This window comes from Podarcis gaigeae (assembly GCF_964106915.1).
Source record: "Podarcis gaigeae genome assembly, chromosome: 5".
Classification (NCBI taxonomy): domain Eukaryota; kingdom Metazoa; phylum Chordata; class Lepidosauria; order Squamata; family Lacertidae; genus Podarcis; species Podarcis gaigeae.
Window position 1 is genome coordinate 44,689,262 of NC_139681.1, and position 19,684 is coordinate 44,708,945.

The 19,684-nt window shown below is 40.1% G+C and overlaps 1 protein-coding gene across 3 annotated transcripts in view; it reads left to right on the forward strand.

The window, feature by feature from the left end:
- Positions 1-19,684, forward strand: part of ADAM12 (ADAM metallopeptidase domain 12) — a 179,798-nt gene that overhangs the window by 114,001 nt on the left and 46,113 nt on the right. For all 3 annotated transcript variants that reach the window (XM_083741232.1, XM_083741231.1, XM_083741233.1), the window contains 5 exons: positions 1,590-1,655; positions 3,535-3,606; positions 4,986-5,155; positions 5,948-6,032; positions 11,288-11,436. In XM_083741232.1, the coding sequence (XP_083597358.1) occupies positions 1,590-1,655; positions 3,535-3,606; positions 4,986-5,155; positions 5,948-6,032; positions 11,288-11,436 (542 nt within the window). The remainder of the gene's footprint in view (positions 1-1,589; positions 1,656-3,534; positions 3,607-4,985; positions 5,156-5,947; positions 6,033-11,287; positions 11,437-19,684) is intronic.

Consider the following 19,684-nt stretch of genomic DNA (forward strand, 5'->3'; position numbering starts at 1 on the left):
ATATGGTCGTACATTGGATCTTGAACGCCTTGCGACTCAAACGTGAGTGTTCCAGTTTGCGAACATTCTTTGGAAGCCGAACGTCTTCCGTGGCTTCCGATTGAGTGCAGGTAGCCTTGCTTGTTGAACATTTTCAGAAGTCGAACGGACCTCCAGAACGGATTCCGTTTGACAACCAAGGTACGACTGTACTTTGATTGATTATTGTATCAGTATATTAAAAATATCTCTAAGTGCTATGCAGAAAACAGAAGCAACAATAGACAACTTAAACCAAATATTACAACAAAAAACCAGTTACATGTAAAAATGCTACATTAATACAAAGTTACTTATGTATATTTATATTATATATACTTCCCCGCTGTATTATATTATATATACTTCCTCTCAGTGTATTTTTTCATGTTCAAGTACCCTGTTCTGGGGTACAATGAAGAATGTGTAAAATGTGTGTGTGCATTTCTTGATTCAGTTATTTAAAGGAGGGATGTGCAGGAGGTTAGATTGAATCTACTGATACATGGATTGCACCATCTCAGCAAATATTTCAGACTCCCAATATTTTACGGTAGCAGCTACAAAATGACACACCCACACACCCACACACACACCATCCTAAATTATATTACTGAAATGAAGTATTATTGGGGTAACCAAGAGTGGATTTTTGTGTGGAAGAACCATGAACTCCATTCAGTTCTTAGGCTTCAAATTCTATTGTTTAATATCTTTGCTCCAGGCTTAGGTCAGTGGACCTCAGGGTTCTAGTAAAAAGTAACGTAGATCTAATAATCCTAAATCTGCCAACCCCTGATTTAAGGTGTGCATCACTTCTGACCCCTTAGTTTCTTGCCTTGAAATTATATTTCAATTTTAGTATCTGTAGATGTGTATGAACATAGCATGAAAATAAACAAATCTATGTTGGTGGTCCTTACTAGATGATCAATGGCGTAAACTTCATTATGTTTGCAATTTACATGTGAATACAAACAACAGGAGAGGCAAAGTGTATCCATGTGTTTAAAATGTGTTATGACTGAAGTGACCATCATGCCAGTCCACTGTATACTGTATGGTAATATTGAAGAATGTTGCACTTTTATCACATTGCATGGGAATATTGAAATATGGTGGGCCCAGGACATTGTCCAACAACCTTGTTGAAGCTAAGGAGCTCTGGGACTGGTCTGGTCAGTACGTGGGTGGAAGTCCACCCAAGAACCTCATCTGTACTAAAACTTGGTCGGTTGTGACATTATTGCTAACTATGGTTCAGCCATAGTTCCATGATGGAAGAGCGGTGCGATACGAATTTCATTTTACACACACACACACACACACACACACACACACACACAAATGAAGTAAATACTGTTAGTGATATTTAATTTGTTTTATAACATACCACTTTTATAGGAAATAGATATCTAGAGACCTAGGTGTCCTTGGATTACTAATAGCATTAATCTGATCTCTTTGCTCTGTGTTTTAACTTGTATTTTAGTTTAATTATGTTTTTAACTGGCTGCTTTTTATCTGCCCTAATCTAATAAATAAATAAACAAATATCTTTGTTTTGGTAGCACAAGAGGGAAGCCCTGAAATCTACCAAGTACGTGGAACTCATTATTGTGGCTGATAATCGAGAGGTACACAACTTCTAAAGTTAAAAATGTGAAGAAATATATTTGCAAGGGGGTTGTATAAAACTAGTGGAATGATATGCCTTGAAAATTCATTTTCTTTCAGAGAAGGAATCAGATAAATACTTCACTGTCCTCATGTTGTTGCTTCATTGATATCTATGATGTAAAAAAACTGATAAAACGAAAATACTTCTTTAAATTAGTGTGGTGGACTAACCTATTAACGGTAAATGCAGTGGTCCACTCTCTGCCTACATGTTTTAAAAGTGTTGGGGGGATTTTTTTATTGTGCTGTGACTTCTACCAGAAAAGAGGGAGGCATAGCTAAGTGTAAGAATGCAGGCATTGCATTTATAAGGTCCCAGGTTCAGTTCTTGACATCTCCTCCATGGCCTGAAACCATGGAGACTCTGCAACAATGACAGTAGGCAGCATTAGGCTAGATAGAGCTTGGTATGGTCATCTTTGCTGGCTGTCAGCATTAAATTTCTAGTCACGACTGACAGCCTAGAAACCATATTTGTGGACTTCTTTATATACATTATATTGCATTATATATTATATTGCATTAAGTGAACAGTAGTGCACCAGTGAGCTACCCAAGTGAAACAAGGTGCCAATCCAAGGGTTGCACAGTTTGATGTGTAGCATTCAAAGATGAGCAAATCTGCCTATCTCAGTTTATCACATTCTCTCCTTTTTCAATTTTAAGTACAACATGGAAAAGTGTATGTATTTTTGTTCACATTTCTCCAACCATCTGCATTTTCAACCAAATTTTCCCCAACACAATGCATTTTTTGATGTTCTTTTCACACATGTGTACATATCTGTGCACACGTTTCCAAAATAAATCCTTTTTATCCACTTTTTTGGGTTGGAGAACTGCACCACAAAATTCAGAGAAGTGAATTTCAAAGGATAGCTATACTTCCACATATTTGTGTGGGAAGTGCTAATTAATTAGATTCAAATTAAAATATATACGGGCATCCTAAATATAATATAATGTATAATGCTGTCCCTGTAACTAAAAAGTACGTAAAGAATTCCAGTTTCTGCCAAGTCTCCACACTGATTTGCAAGGCATGCTAAGGTGTTACAAATAGTTAAGCCTCTTTGCAGGTATCTCAAAGCAAGAAGTGAGGGGGAGAGAGAGAGAGAAATCCCTATCCCTAAATTTGCTAATTCATACTAATGAAATGTGCATGGATTCAGGAAACATAATTCTTGAATGCTTGGAGCTACATTGCATTATTTAATTTTCACCCAACAGAACTAAGACTATGATTGGCTTGCATTAATAATACCAATTCTGTGGTGTAGGTTCTTTAGATACAGTTTGCCGGTTACTGAATTAAGCAAGGCTGCATAAATTGCTGAGCATTTGCAAAAGAGCTTCAAAACAAATACACAAGACAGATGGTTGAAAGTATCTCAACTTTCTGAAGTGCAACCAAAAATGAAAAACCTCGTATTGAAATGTTTTCCAATTTGCATTTTCCCTCATTCAGAATGACAGACGTTGCCTCTTCAACACCTCTGCTTAAACAGCAGAATTGCTCTCTTCCTATGGCAGAGAGACAGCTAAAATGAGAGCCTTTTTCTTTGCACAATAAGATGGATCCCAGTGAGTCAGCTATGTGGGAGCAGGATGAGTCCTTTTTTGTTGTTTGAAAAACTACACCCCTTCACACAATGTTTACTTGTTTTAAGGCATACGTGGGTTCTACTGTCGGCAATAGGAGCTTACTATGGGCCCATATTTGTGTAAAACCCATATGTCAGTTAATGCCTTCTTGGAGAATGCAAATAATGTCTGCAGAATAATAATGAGTATAATACAAATGTTGATGGTTCTCTTTTACTATTTTTTTTGTAGTTTCAGAGACAGGGCAAAGACGTGGAGAAAGTGAAGTTGAGGCTGATAGAAATTGCCAACTATGTTGATAAGGTAACGTTTGTGTTATGTATTAAGATTAGTGGCAGTTCTCACTCAGTGCCACCAGTGTGTAAGTGAAGGATTGAAAACTATCGCTCCTGATTGGTTAGCTAGTTGTGAGTTGTTACTGTTTCAAGTTAATTAGTATTATATAAAGCAGCCAGCTAGGTTGCATTCAGTCTGATTCCAGGAGCAGTTCTAACTGCTGCAATAAAGAGCTGTGTCCTTCGTCCATCTTTTCCACTATTCAACAGTTTGTGTCCTTCGTCCATCTTTTCCACTATTCAACAGTTTGTGTCCTTCGTCCATCTTTTCCACTATTCAGCAGTTTTTTAAAAGGACAATGATGCTTTCTGTTGCTGTGAAGTAGTATACTTTCTAACAATAGCAAACTTGCTCTTACTGAAGTCATTCCCCATTGAGAAAATGTGTGTGGAAAGGGGAAACACAGGTGACTCCCCACTTACGCATGAGTCATGTTCCAGGGCCCCCCCACATAAGTGAAATTGTATAAAGTGGGGAGCATCTCTAAACATCCTTTAGACACCCTCTCTGCTGCTCTCTCTTCAGTCCATACTAAGAAATCTATATTCAAAAATATCCACAACTAAAATTGAAGTTCTGTGGCTGGCAGGAGGCTGGAGTATGTGTGGGAAAGCTGCTACTGCTGTGCCACCCCGCACACCAACTGTAAGGCAAGGAGGCGAAACAGCGTAAACAAAGCCCCAGTGCACCTCTGGTCTCTTTGGGACTGATGTCCTCCTTGAGCTCTGGGGAGAGTCTCCTTGTGATTCATGAGGACTCTCCTGCTTTCTCCCACCACTTCCGGAGTTGAATTGAATTATTTAATCACTTCCCGGCACCACATTTGTACAAAGTCGTGTGCAAATGGAACACGCATAAGTGGGGAGGCACCTGTATAATGACCATTAATTAATTAAATACACTTCAATAGAGAAGAAGCTTACAACTACAAGTCACCTGTCAGATCTCAAATGTCTGCAAGGCTAAGCAATCTCACTGTTGATTGAGAGTTCCATCCTTATTTCAGGGATTCAGGGCATATTTTTGTTGAAGTACAACTCACATAGACCTGCAGCGCAATCGCTGACCCACTTATAACCCAGTTGTCATCTATGAAGTTAGATATGTTCATTGCATTTTATATATCTACATATAAACGTTTCACCCATGCCTGACCATGCCGGGGTGTTAGAAGCAGAACAGGTGCAACCAGAGAGCATGATCTAACTTCCTTCCTCACTGCATGTAAAATGTTGTCCATTCCAGGCCTCCATCATGTAAGCTGTTTATACAGCCATATTTTACTTTCTAATTTGAAATAAAATTACAAATAAAAATCCAGCATGTTAATTTGGCTGTTTCATCAGTTCTATAGGCCACTAAATATACGAATAGCCTTGGTTGGAGTGGAAGTCTGGAATGACATGGATAAGTGCGCAATAACCCAAGACCCCTTCACCAGCCTTCATGAGTTTTTGGACTGGCGAAAGTTGAAACTTCTACCTCGTAAACCCCATGACAATGCACAACTAGTGAGGTACGTCCACGGATGCAAGAACTGCACACTGAGCTAAGGTTTCTTACTCTAAAAAAAAAAAAAGTGTTACAAAATTCTAGAAATTCCAGACTGTTCCCACACTCCAGATTGCTCCCAAACTTCCTCACTCCAGTTGATGGGCCACAGTGGCTCCTTGGTATTGGCTCCTGAGGAGTTGAGGGTGATAAAATGATTGTGTGGCCTACTAGAGAACAAAATAACAGAAGGGTCATAATTAATGTGACCAAACACAGGTGACAAACCTTCTGCAGGCTCCCTCTGTGGTGGTGATGATAGTATCAAAGAATCTCACTTCCTTACCACACTGTGTCAAGCAGGGGCCTTTTTCTGGAGGCTGTGGAGTTCAAAACTTAGAGCCCTTGAAGGCTTGCTGTTTATTTTGTGAATAATATCTCTTGTATTCATGCCGACCTTTGACAGAGTCAGAGATGGATGCAACTAGGACATCTAGTCATGTCACTATGGATATTTTTCACCTTGTACAGTCTTGAGAAACAGCTTGGAGGCCTTCCACTTCTGTCCTGGATTCTTGCCCTTCTTGACTATTGAAATTGGCCAGGGCTGGGCAGGAGACAATTGACTCAGGGGTGGCTAATTCCTTTCTGAGAGAATATAGGTCCTTACTGCACTAAAGGAGAGAGCAGCAAAGCCCGTATTATTGGATTTGGATTATATTTAGTAAAATAAAGAGGTTACCATTGAATGTGGGCTAAGCCTGCCTTCTAAAGTTGAATTTTTATTTTTTAAAAAAACTTTCTTTTCTTCCGTCAGTGGAGCTTATTTCCAAGGTACTACCATTGGTATGGCACCTATAATGAGCATGTGTACTGCAGAGCAGTCTGGAGGTATTGTTATGGTAAGTACCAAGTCCATTTCTATTGTTGTTATTTATTGTTGTTATTCTTGTTTCAAGAAATTATGAGAATTTATTAAAGAGAAGCCACTACTTAGCCTTGTAATGAAATATCATCATTTAATGTTTTCTTTGTTGTCTCCTTTCAGAGTAGTGAACCGAAACCAAAACAGCCTCACAGAATAAAAAATATAAATTTGTAATTTATCTTTTTATTTCTATGCTTTGTACAAAAACACTCCCAAAATTATTTATGAGGCATGCTGCATTTTTGCTATGGGCCAGAGAGAAATAATTATAAGCACTCTTACCTAATTGCTTATTTTTCAATTAACCAGTAATAGCTTTTATTATAAGTCAGATGACAAAAGACAACAGGTGGTAGTAACTATAACAAAGCTTTTGTGTTATCAGCATAGCTCTTTAGAATATGTTAATGTTTTTGTTGCCTTTCCAGCACAGTGTGTGTGTTCATTTTAGCTTCTATTAGAACTTGTCACTTTTAATAAGTAAGGTGCATGCATTTCAAATTACCTAAATTAAAGGTTAGCGGGTGGCGCTGTGGTCTAAACCACTGAGCCTCTTGGGCTTGCCAATCAGAAGATCGGTGGTTCAAATCCCTGCAACGGGATAAGCTCCTGTTGCTTGGTCCCAGCTCCTGCCAACCTAGCAGTTTGAAAGCACGCCCAAAAAGTGCAAGTACCGTAGATTCTGGCGTATTAGGCGACTGGGCGTATAAGACGACCCCCAACTTTTTAACCTCTTTTCCAGGGTTAAAGAGGTTAAAAAGTTGGGGGTCGTCTTATACGCCGGGTATGGCTGCAGTGGGCGGTGGACTCCACGCCGGGAGGAAGCTGCCCGGCGAAGCTGCCCAGCAATACTAAGCCGGCTTCACTGGGCGGCTTCCTCCCGCCCACTGCTGCTGCCCAACGAAGCTGCCAAAGCGTATAAGACAACCCCCCAAATTGGCAGCTGCCAATTTGGGGGGTCGTCTTATACGCCCAGTCGCCCAGTCATCTTATACACCGGAATCTATGGTAGATAGATAGGTACGGCTCCATCAGGAAGGTAAACTGCGTTTCCGTGCGCTGCTCTGGTTTCAGTGTTCCATTGCGCCAGAAGCGGCTTAGTCATGCTGGCCACATGACCAGGAAAAATTGTCTGCGGACAAATGCTGGCTTCCTCGGCCTGTAAAGCGAGATGAGCGCCGCAACCCCAGAGTCATCTGTGACTGGACTTAACTGTCAGGGGTCCTTAACCTTAATCTTGATTAAGTTTTAGAGTGAGATGTAGCAGTGGTTCAAAATTGGCCAAGGCTTTAGGATACTTATCTGGGCACAAGGCATGCTTATATTTATCTCTCCAGCTAATTAGCACTGGAAACCTATTGTGTGAATGTGCTATGGGATATTGAGGGCTGTGCATCCATTATCTGTCTCAAATGAGGCAGCTGAGGAATAGAAAAGGGAGAAGTTTAAGTGCACTAAGAAGATATGGACACTGAAAGGGGGGCAGTGAGCAATGGCAGAAGTCTGAGTAACAGGGATGGAGGGATATCGGAGGGGTGCTGTTTTTTTAAGAAAACAAACCGGTTTCAACAAGGAGAAATAGCAGAGATGGACACAACACCTTAGCTAACCCATGTTTTCATATTGTAAACTGCCCTGTGACCCTTGGCTGAAGGGCAGTATAGTAAGGTAGGTAAGTAAGTAAGTAAGTACAGTGGTACCTTGGGTTAAGTACTTAATTCATTCCGGAGGTCCGTACTTAACCTGAAACTGTTCTTAACCTGAAGCACCACTTTAGCTAATGAGGCCTCCTGCTGCCGGAGCCCGATTTCTGTTCTCATCCTGAAGCAAAGTTCTTAACCTGAAGCACTATTTCTGGGTTAGCGGAGTCTGTAACCTGAAGCATATGTAACCCGAAGCGTATGAAACCTGAGGTACCACTGTAAATAAGTAAATAAATAAACAATAATAGAGCCTTCCCGAACTCCCTTCTCACTGTTTTAAACTGCCACTTCCCCTGCCCCAATGCTACCCTCTGTTTGTTCAAATGTTTGACAACTGGAAAGAGCTGGGGGGGGGGGGAGAATAAATTAGAAAACACATCAATCTCAGTTTTCTTCTGGTATCACATATTTTTCTCATCCTCAGGGTAAATGCTTTCAGTTGTTTAATTCAAAATGTGTTCAAGCAATCTCTTTTGCTGTGACATTGCATTTCCTGTGTTGAAGAAATTGCTCTAGATAACTAGTAAAATTATATTCAAAATGAACCAAATAGTTCTCCTTCTTTACATGGTAATAATGCTGACATGTTAAAGCCCTATCGTTTGCTGCCCTGGTCCATCTGTGGGAGTATGCTTGCTTTGATTTATTGTATAACTGTATTGAATTAATATGTTTACAATACAGAATAAGTGTCTGAAAGCATGAAACATGGTTTGGAGATCAGTTTGCCTTTTCCGGATTAAGAGAAAGCTTAACATTTCCTTGTATACAAAAAGAAAATAGTTGTGTACAGATCAAGCATTTCAAATTCTTCTTCCCTCTTTCTCTACCCACCCCCACTGCCAAATTGATCCAAATTACAATACTGGGTTTTTTTCATTCAACTTCTAAAAAACTACATATGTAGAGTCAGGATTAATGATATCTGTATTTATTAAATCCATTGCTAATTCAGGGCTCATAGGAGTGGAGATGAATCACTTTAGACATTAAAACACTATTATTTGCAAAACAGTGCTATATAGAAGGATTTTAAAATGTTTAGCTACCACTTTAGTTTTTCTTTGCGCTGCAGTTGTCTGTAATTGCCAAGATTGCGTTTCAACATTTTTTTTGAAATTTGGGGAGGGAGGTAAGAAGAACTAGACTGATAACACAATTTTGATAACACAATGCAGAGTTTGTATTTGGTATTGAAAGTTTCATGAAATTGAAACTCGTCTTTCAAAATTTATTTATATGGTATGCCTGAGCTGAAATGAGAAGGGGGATGTCATTCAACATTTTTCTCCCTGCAAAATAATTTGGTAAATAAAATGGTAATAATTTGGTTCAGTACACAGACAAGGGCAAAAATGTCCATAGTGTGAGACGGGGGGAAAGGAAACAAAGTCCCAGATTGCCAAGGCTGCACCCCGTAATGTTTGGCAGCATTTCTCACCTGGCTTCCCAAAACCGAGACTTGCTGCCATTTACTGAGAGGGAGGGGCAGGGAGCTTAGTGTTGCACAGGTGCAGTAGAAGAGCCAATCCAGTGCTCTTGTGCCAGCACCATGCTGAGCTCCCAGCTGTTTTGCCCCTTCACCTCTCCCTCTCAACTACCAGCAGCAATGCATGACATTGAGAAGCCAGGTGAGAAACATTGGCCTGCGAACTGCTACTGGGTGCACTGCAAGGTGCAATAAAATCATCCACACGCTGCAAGAATACAAGAAGAATCAGCCAGCTGCCTCTTCAAAACAGGAGCCTGTTCCTATAACAGTAATGGTACTTCACTTGATTTCAGTGATAATGCTACAAACAGCCAAATTTTTATTGAATAAATACTGTTATAACATTTCTTACTCAGTAAATGATCCATGATTTACTGGGATCATGCCGTTTCGGAGAAAAAAATGGTATCCAAAAAGCAACAGAAGGGAGAACAAAGTGACTTATGATCAAAATAAAAATAAAAAAAGCTACAGTTGTGTGTTTTTTCAGGAACACTTAGTGTCGTCCTAAAAAATGAGTTAAATTTTGGTATGATTCTAATGTATTCAGAATTACTAAATGACATGCAACTTTTGATAAAGTGCATTCAGATTTCAGAGAGTGATGCCTTTTATGAATTGATTGTACTTTCAATTTTTCATTCACTAGAAAGTTCAATTATTCATACTATTAACAGAAGCCCCTTAAACAAAAATTGTGAAATCCAAGCCAATAATTTATTAGGAGTTTCATTTTACTTTTTAATTAAGCTTTTAGACAGTTCTAAGCTTTTACTCTCTGTACACATCAGAGTGCTTGAAAGGTTATGAAGAAGAGTGATTTTAGATGAATAAATTCATATGTGCTTTTAGAAAAGGCAGATGAACATAGTAATTCCATTTACTGACTGATAAACAGGAGATCAGCCATTTATATTACATGTTTTATGCATTTTTCTTTTTTAGAGAACTTTTATAAGAAGGTCAGTTTTTCAAAAGGAATAGATGGATGCCACAGAGAACAGTATAAAAAAGTTTTTAAATGTTTGTGCCAGTCAACGAAAATAGCTTTCAGTCAACGAAAATAGTTTCTGCAAGAATATTTCTTGTCCAGAAAAAAAGAAATGAATACCACCATTACTTTTATTGACTACACAGATCTTCCAGGGCTTGCCCTGTAAACTGCATGTCATTTGTACTAATGTGCTGGTAGCGTAGCGAGCACATGTTTCCTACTGTCCATTTTGTAGAATGAGCCATTTTCTGATGTGCCACTTCCGCCTTTTAATAAATTAGTTAGGTTCACAAGTACATTTACATCAGTTCATTTCTCTGCAGTTGTTTAATGACACTTGAACATGTGAAATGACACGGTTGAAAAGCATGATATGAATATGAAACTTCTGTCTTAGATGGCCCATTCAAGCATTCAAGTCATCACTTAGTCTTGCATTCATCATGTGCATGCATGTGTGAACCAAGCCATGGATGAGCCCATATACCAGCTTCCATCACAGGACAGTAGGGTTGAGGTAGGGGTAAGGAGGTAGCTAGACCTCTCAAGTCACCGTATGGGTCTTTCCAAACATGTGGCCCAGTTCATACACAAAAGCAGCAGTTTGAGTGGACCACTTGAAACCCAACTGTGCAGAGAAAGCTCCATGTTGCAAGCTATTTGTGTAAAGTAGCTTTCAGCGATGCCAGTACAATCCTGATGTGTTCAGGATTTGTATTGCTAGACCTAGCGCTTACAAAACTATGTCGGGCCCTACTGGCACATAAACAACTTTCCCTGTGGCACTGCCTCCAGATGACTGCATTTTCAAGCAACTTCTCACTGCTGTCTGCATGGAAGAATAAGGCAAATGGGCAGGATCTTGGTGTTGTTGTTTATTTACTGTAATAACAGTGTAATTACTCTTGCCACACGCCACATCTATAACAATTAATACCTAATTAGCTTGGTCATTTATCACTGTGTTAGACTATATTATTTCATCCTTTTTAATAAAATGCTTTACTCCTATCTCTCTCTATTTTTTGTTTTGTTTTAAGGACCATTCTGACAGCCCTCTGGGAGCAGCAGTAACTCTGGCACATGAGTTGGGTCATAATTTTGGGATGAACCATGATACCCTGGAAAGGGGTTGCAACTGCAAAGCATCTGCTGACAAAGGAGGCTGCATCATGAACCCTTCAACGGGGTAAGTGCAAGTACTGAACAAGCTTTGCTTGGGAGGAAAAAAGAACTGTGGGTGCAACTAGCTAGAACTAGCTAGAACTGTGGGTGCAATATAACTTTCTTCTCGCTCTCTTCTCCACCCCAAAATCTGTTCTGGAAGTTCGAGGCAGGGCAGACCCAGAACATATTTAGGGAGCTTGCTGTAAGATAAGAGGCTGAGGAATTTCTTTTCCTCAGCCAAAATAGCTTGTGCTATTTAGTTGGATACAGTCCTTTGTTTTTATTCCAGGAAGCATTTTAAGCAAAGGTTTACATCCTGTTTATGCCAATTAGACTTTATCACAGACCCTTCTCCATAATCTGTGACAAATTATGTTGTTGTGAGGGAAACTTTAATCCCTAGAGGATAGCTTTAATTCCCCCTCTTTGTTATTAAAAGAAAATGTGCAAAGCAATTAACGTGTATTATTGTTGTTGTTTTCCCCTACTAGTATGGGAGAAAAAGCAGGGGAGGTCATAAGAAATAAACTATAGCGAATAGGGGAGCAGGTTTGGTGCTTGTTTATCTGTGTTTCCTGCTGCAGAACTGCATTAATACCAAGAGCTTTCAATATAAACTGAAGACAATCTTTGTTTCTGTGATGTCTGTTGTGCTTTCTTTCATCTCAATTGGCTGGGGTCTCACTGAAGTTGCCTCAGTCCAAAAATGCAATAGTTACCAGGGCATTCTTCATTCCTAGCCATCTTTCACAGCTGATAGAGTTATGACAAGTGAGATCAATTTAGTATGCAATTTGCTAGGTGGAGGTGCACGGTATCTCAGAAGTAAATGCTATAAAGAACTACTGAAGCATGTTAGTCATGAAAGGAAGGTTTTCTCTTCTCTTTTCTTTTTTTTTAACTTCTGCTTTTGAAGTTTGAGGATGCCTTCATGCTTTCTGTTCAAAACAAGAGTTTTAGTGATGTGACTAAGGGGTCACCCAGACTTGTGCTTGTGCTGTGCCTAGAAAGTACAGGGCTCAGCAGTTTTCTGCTTGACCCACGCTTTCTAGGCACGGGCCCGATTGCTTTTCCCCTTGCCTTGCTCCTTTCCGAGGGAAAACCTGCTCTTCAGCAATAAATAGGAACAAATAGCAATCCAAGGAAAACCCGAATTGCCATTTGTTCTGATGGAGCACTAAAGAGCAGTTTTCCCAAGGGGAGGAAGCAGTGGGACAAGAGGAGGACAAGAATGTACACCTTAGTATCTTAAAATGCAGTGAGGCCATCCCCCTGCCCCCACTGCATTTCAAGTTGCATTTGCACTTCTTGTACATACGGGGGGGGGGGGCAGAGGTGTCTTCACCCTGTACAAATGTTATAAATAGATGAACAAATGTTTAATCATCAGTGTATAGATGTATCTGAACATTCAAATAATACATGATGAAATTCTTTCCCGAATAATAAATTTTCAGAAATGACAGGAATGTGCAAGCTAAAGGAGCTTCAGAAATGTCTTCCTTCCTCCAGGTCAAGCAACCCCCTAGTGTACATGCAGAACTTTTAAGATCCACAGACATTAGTGACTCTTTTCAATGGGTTTTCTCATTACTCTTGGAATTGCTCATCCAGCTGGTCAAATGGAATATTTCTAACACTGTTTAAATTAGGTTACACTTTGGGTCTATGGTGTATTTGATGGTATGAAATGTTTCATCCTCTCTTCTCCCTAGGATCCAAGGCATATATCTGTGTATTTGGGATCAGTGCTAGCCCATCTTCTGCTTCATTTCACCTTGGGCTATTGCTTTTCTGTCCTATTCATCCAGCTCTTAGCCTTCTCAAGCCATAGATTTTTCAGGGGGGTAGAAGTGACTGCTACAGTCATTTTTGAGGAAGAGGGTATGGACATTGCACTTCTTCTTTTTTTACTTTGTGCCCAATAGATATCTGTAATTCAAATAAGGTGTTGAGAAAAACCAGCTTTGATTAAAATTATTCCATTCACCTTAACTTTGAAGTTAAGTCTAACAAAGGAAAATGTTCAAAGGGCTATTTTATTACTTCAAATGGTGTTTCGTTAATTATTGTGATCTCCTTTTCAGTTTTCTAGTTTTAATAATTGAAGAGTCCAGCATTAAAAACTTGTGTTAGAAATGAGTTCTTGGTAGAAGCAGTCTTGGGATCAGTGCTGTATTAAATTCTGTTGGATCTGTCCATTAATGAGCTTCCTGTAGGTGTACGCTTTAAAAGGAACCAGCAGGACATGTATCATTTTTACCACAAAATGTTTTAAAGGTTTGAGCACATTTAGCAAAGCACACATGATGTGTTATTTTATAGGGCATTATGGCTTAAAGAAGAAAGCAGACAGAGTGATCCTGACATTCAAATTATTTCTGGCTGCAAAAATAAATCACAGTACAAGAGAACATTTTCAAGAAAAGAATTGCAACCAAAAATGCTTAATAAAGAGAAATTAGTTTTTGTAAACTCATATCTTTGTAATGGTAGCTTTGTCTTTCTTTAAAACAAAATGTTAACTTTGGGGCAATAGCATAGGGCCTAGTGTTGTATGTGGGATCTTAAAGGACCCTGTGCTTCAGGGAGAACGGTATGAAAGGGAGCACTAGGAAGGAGGAAAGGGGCACACAGAGGACAAGGAAGGTCCAAAGAATTTTTTTTTTGTCCAGATAGAAAAATAATCTTTTAGAAAACACAAAATCAATTGCAGTCTGTTTGAAAGGTCTTGTTCTCCCTAGCTCCCTTTGAGGAATTTATAACGAAGTTCTATCTCCACTCAGGAAAAAGGAAATAAGAAAATAATAATAATAACGGAGGGCAGTCTGCAGAAGTTTCATTGCAGCCCTCTGCTAGTGGTCAGAGGCAAAGGCCAGGTTTAGGGTTTTAACTTTGAATGACGTAGGCTGGGATGAGGTCCTTGGAGCTGGTTAACAGCAAGAAGGAGAAGGAAGGGGCAGAACTCCAAGTGAGCTGGGAATAACGGGCTGGAACAAAGAGACGCAGAGTATGGGAGGTGTTTTGGTTTTTTTGTCTTCCTTTGAATACAATGCTGCCCTTAAGGGAGAAGCCAGACCCTCATAGGATGTGAATGCTCTGCAATCCCTCCATCTAGGTGCAGGTTGTATATCTGTGTAAATAAAACCATATCAGAAGTGGAAAACCCCCCAAAGCACTATGTTGACTCATGGCAAGCTAGAATTTGGGAAATGGTATACATGGTGAAATTAACTAACTTTGTCGGAGAAGGCAGATAAAAATGGAGCAAGTTTATTGGGAAAAAAGAGTTTATTTGTTTTGAGATTTGGAGGGACCGGAGGAGGGAGAAGAAAACCGAGAAACCCAGTTAGACACCTGAATCCCCATTGCGCAAGTAGCTGGACATCATTGGGTGCCACCCAGGCAGTCTTGAAATGTAGCTGAATATTGTGTTACCAGTTTTGTAGCTCTCTTCTCTGGTCTTGTGAGTTTTCCAAAGACGAATCAATTTTGTTACACCCATATTGCACAAGGAACATCCTGAGTCAGCATCAATGAATTTAAAAGCGCTGCATCATTTTCATTAGAAATATTGCCAGTCCAAATTGTTTTTGTCTCTACTAGCCTCCTTAATGGAATTTGTGACTCGTTTCTTTTTCCTGTTTTTTTTTGGGGGGGAGGGTGATACTTGGACTTCAGTGGAATGTACAGAATCAGACTATACTTCAAAAAGAATGGAACTAAATCTTAACTAGTTCAATTTGTCTCAATCTTGGCAATTCTGTCTTGTGGCTGCCCCATTTAGGTGAGCCATATTCTTTCCACTTTTTGAAAATACAGCTCTCTATCTCCTTTCCATGAATAAAAAATCTGCACTGCAACTGGCCTTTAGCTGAACTGAAGACACAGCTGGCAAACACAGTTTTCTTTCTGAATATTCACGGAATTCCATTTCTGCTTTACTGTCTCTCTTTTAAAGGGGAAAAAAAATCAGGTGTTAACGGTAACACAAGTGCCTGCTAATGATAGCCTGGTATACCAATCACATCCAGATGTCAGTTCCATTATAATTTCCATCCTTTCTTCAGTGGGGTTCCACTGCCCTGCTGCTTTGCAATAAAGAAAGCTTTTTTCACTTTTATCTCATTGAAATGTGTTGCTCTCCCCAGGATGCTAAAAATCCTTCATGCTGAATCAGACAGAGCTAAGTTGCTTGTACTTTGCACTAAAGCCCCAGTGACATTTTTGAGGTTGGGCTGTCTTTTTGACCTTGTTCAACAAGCACACTTTTCTTCTAGGAGATTTGATAAATGAACATTTTAACAAGCCTTGAAAATAAGTGCAGGAAAATCAGTAGCCCATTACAATCTTAACTGGTCCTCCTGTCCACACAAATCTTTGCTAAACAACTGTGGTGTAAATAATAGTTTTGTCAGACTTTACCTGGAGCCTATTCATACCTGGCACTAGTGACCAGGTGAGTAGTATTTAGTAAGTCTGTTTTTTATATAGCATGGAGAAACATTTACCAGAAAGAGTTGTAAAGATTTGTATTCTTGTCTCTTACCAGGGAAATTACTAAACAGTCATTGAGATCTGTTTTGAGGGTTTTGTGAAATACCGGTAACAGGTTTCCTTGAATTGTGTTCTTGGCCTTTCAGGTTGCATGATGGTAAAAGAAAGTGTTATATGTCTTTTTGCTGCCCTACCCCTACTGAATATGGAATCAGTGCTCACTCAACACTGCCATGGTGTACATTATTATATAAAGTGCCAGTACATGGTTTAATTGCTAAAATTAAGTTCTCTGATGATCATATCACAGTGTGCTGCATGTTCCCAGTTCTGTGTTAAATGATTTGTGGCTTGTGGGGAGGATCATGACATTTGTGTCATTTCGTTTTTATAATGGATTTGAAACTAGTCCTCTTGCAACCTTTTGACCATTGATAATTAGTTGATGGGCTTGTGAGAGAATATGCCTCCCAGTGGAGCATGATTAATTGCCTTCATCTCAGTTTTTTTTTTTTTTTTTTTTGTTCTAATTATTGAATTGGTATTTTCATGGAGAATATTAACCATGAGCTTTAAAACACTGGGCAAACTTTGGCTGCAGCTCATGATTTCTCTGGAGAGAGCCAAACCATGAGCCTTGGTTTGGATGACACATAAGCAAAACCATGGCTTAGCTCAGCAGAACAACCAAAGCAATGACCCACCCCTGCAGGATCCTGCACACTTGCTCATTCATACTAAGCCATAGTGTTACACGTGAATGAGATCAGAGGACATTTAAAGCAGTGTATTTCCTTTGTCAGGTAAATGCCTGAAATGTGGTATTATTGAAAATTTTGCTTCACTGCAGAGTCTTTGGGCCTGTCTACATGATGATCTCCCTCACACACTTCTTCTACACATGGTGAAATCACACACACACACACACACACACAGAGAGAGAGAGAGAGAGAGAGATACCAGAATGATTCAGTTCATTGCTTTCCCATTTTCTTTTGGTTAAAAACTACCATGAATTGACAGGATGCCATTATTTCAACATTTTAAATTACTGAAACAACCGTGTGCAATTAAAGGACAGACAGTGCCCATTTGCTATTTATTAATAATTCAGGGACATTTTAGAGGTCTTTAATTGTTTTTAGGCGAAGAAAAAGTTGTGAGTTTAGCATTAAGCATTAGTGTGTCCAGATCTTGCAAGCATTCTCAGCAGATTCCATTATAGTACAATGTCTTGGGGTCAAATAAAGCCACAACTTTGATTGATTACAAATCCAGAGGTTTGGCCTAGGCATTGGGTTTAACCAGACCCCCAGCCTGCCTGCTGGAAGTATTTCTGGTAGGATCAACACAGAAAGACAGGAGTCTTGTGACATACATCAAATAGGAACACCCCCCACGGGATCACCGCCAAGGAGTTTCTGAACAACTCCTTCCAGATCCCTTTAACGGGATACCCTTTCCTTCAGAGGGACAGGCAGATGCTACAACCTCCCCTCTGACCAAGACTAAGGCTTACTCAATGCCTAAACTGCCAAAAGTTTTGACGATTGCTAGGAGGTAGGCAAAATCACCAGGCAAGAGCCAATTGGCCTGGTGCAAAAATTCCTACCTGGTCCCAAATATGGCAATCAACAATGTCCATAGCAAGGTCAAGCACATAACAAGGCTCATACAGGGGAGGGAGGGAGGGAAATCCTACTGGATATGGAGGCAGGGACAGGCCGACATATATTCCCCAGGGGTGGACCCAAGTGAAGCCTGCAGACCCAGATGGATCTGCCCCTTGGAATGTCCTGCCCCCAAGCCTGCCTGCAAGAGGTGTCCCTCACCGGATCCTGTCAGGGGAGGCAGCACTGGCCTGCAACCCTAATGCACCAACTATCGGCACCTTTTCCTATTATACAGGATAGAAAAGCATTGTTGCGTCTATGAAAATTGAGAAAAGAGCTCTTTCTAAATACTAGTAAAAAATAATTTTAAAGAGCTAGAGAATACCCAACAGGCTGTGTAGACTTGGCACTTCTCTGATAGTCTTTTAATTCCTGCCAGGCAACATCCCTTTTTGGAACAGAGTGGAGGAAAATAGCACAGTAGGAAACTGAATGCAGGCAGTGTGTTTTTAACGGCCATGTCAACCATTTATCATAATTCACATCGCTAGTACTGGATGTTATGTTTAACGCAACCAATTTAAACACAAGCTAATCTAGTTTGGTTTCTTATCTACAATTTCCTCTAACATTGGCAATAACGACAAAGTATGCTACAACTTCTGCTCTTTTTTCCATTAATGCAACACTACCATGACCTATGTTTCTCTCTCTTTCATATATGGTTTCCTTTTTCCTTGATTCAGCACTGGATTAACATCAAGTCCTAAACAATAAATTGCGAAACCCAGACCCTCTGCTGTCGAGCTAATTGTTATTAATGAGGTAGCAAACTAAAAGGAAACTGAACAGAAGATGAGCCAGAGGCAAATGCAAAATGATTATAGCAACTCTCCTTGACTGCCTAGTTTCCTACAGGAAAAGTAGTTGCGTACAATTCCCACAGAGCTTTGCATGGCAGATAACTCCTGAATACAGTTAGAATACTGTCAAGGTTGATAAATTGGTTTAGTATTGCTTCACCTTTGCAATGGGAAACGAGGCTCACAATAGACCTCTTGACAAGAAATAACTTTTCCGACTGTACATTTGTCAAAGTGGAAGCAACTCCTAATAATGTTTTACTTGGCAGTTTTGTGACTGTGGAGATATTAAGCTGTGACAGTATGTCCTGCACAAGGCTGTTAAAAGCTGTTACTTCTTCCTGGAAGTATTTCTGAAAATCGTCCAGCTGTTGGTTCTGTCAATACTTTCTGATCAGAATCTTGCATTCTGCATTGTAAATCTGTCCTTCTTATAAAGCTCACAGCTTGAGAAGATAAGCCTCAGTGGTACAGGCGAGATCCATCTTTTTTTCCTGTAAGGTAAATCTTATGGATTGTAGTATTCCCAAGCCAGCATGGATTCATATCCACCTAAATGAAGCCAATGGTTGCCAGCTTTGTTGGGCCCAGGGGTACATTCAGATTTCTGAGAACGTTGTGGGCACCACTCGCAAAATGGCCACTGCAAGGTATGACCTAACACAAAATGGTTGCCACAAGGAGTGGCTTGGTTTAATTTTAGAATGATCCCTGCTGTGGTACAGGCAAGATGCTGCTGCTGCTGTTGATGTCTCTGTTCTGTGTCTGCACGGTGCTCCCCCACCCATAAACTTGAGAGCAATTCCTTCTGCAGAATAGGTCACAGAAACATAAGGATAAAGGTCATGTCTTTGCACAGTACTCCTCCCACTCATCCTATCAGCCTGAAAAGAACCCCAGCTGTGAGAGAGGCAGCAGAAACTTTGTCTCTGCCTCTACACTGTGCTCCCCCACCCCCACTTCAATCAACTTGAGAACAGTTCTGACTGGAGCAGAAAGATGGTGGTGGGGATGAGGATAAGGATAAGAAGTGTGTCTGTCTCTGTGCTGTTTTCCCCCACCATCAAGTTGGGAACAAGTCTTGCTATGGAGAAGGAAGCAAGAACAAGAAAGGCTGGCATCTTACTCCCTGTGATTTAAAACAAAGCCCCCTGAGAGGCCAAACAACTGTCCTCCCCACAAAAATAAATCTTCAAAAAAGTAACAGCACTCACTCCTTGCCACAGTCTTTTCCACACATACAAATTGTGAAGCTGACGCTTAGCCTTCCCTCATCCTATGCAACTGGAGTGGTAGT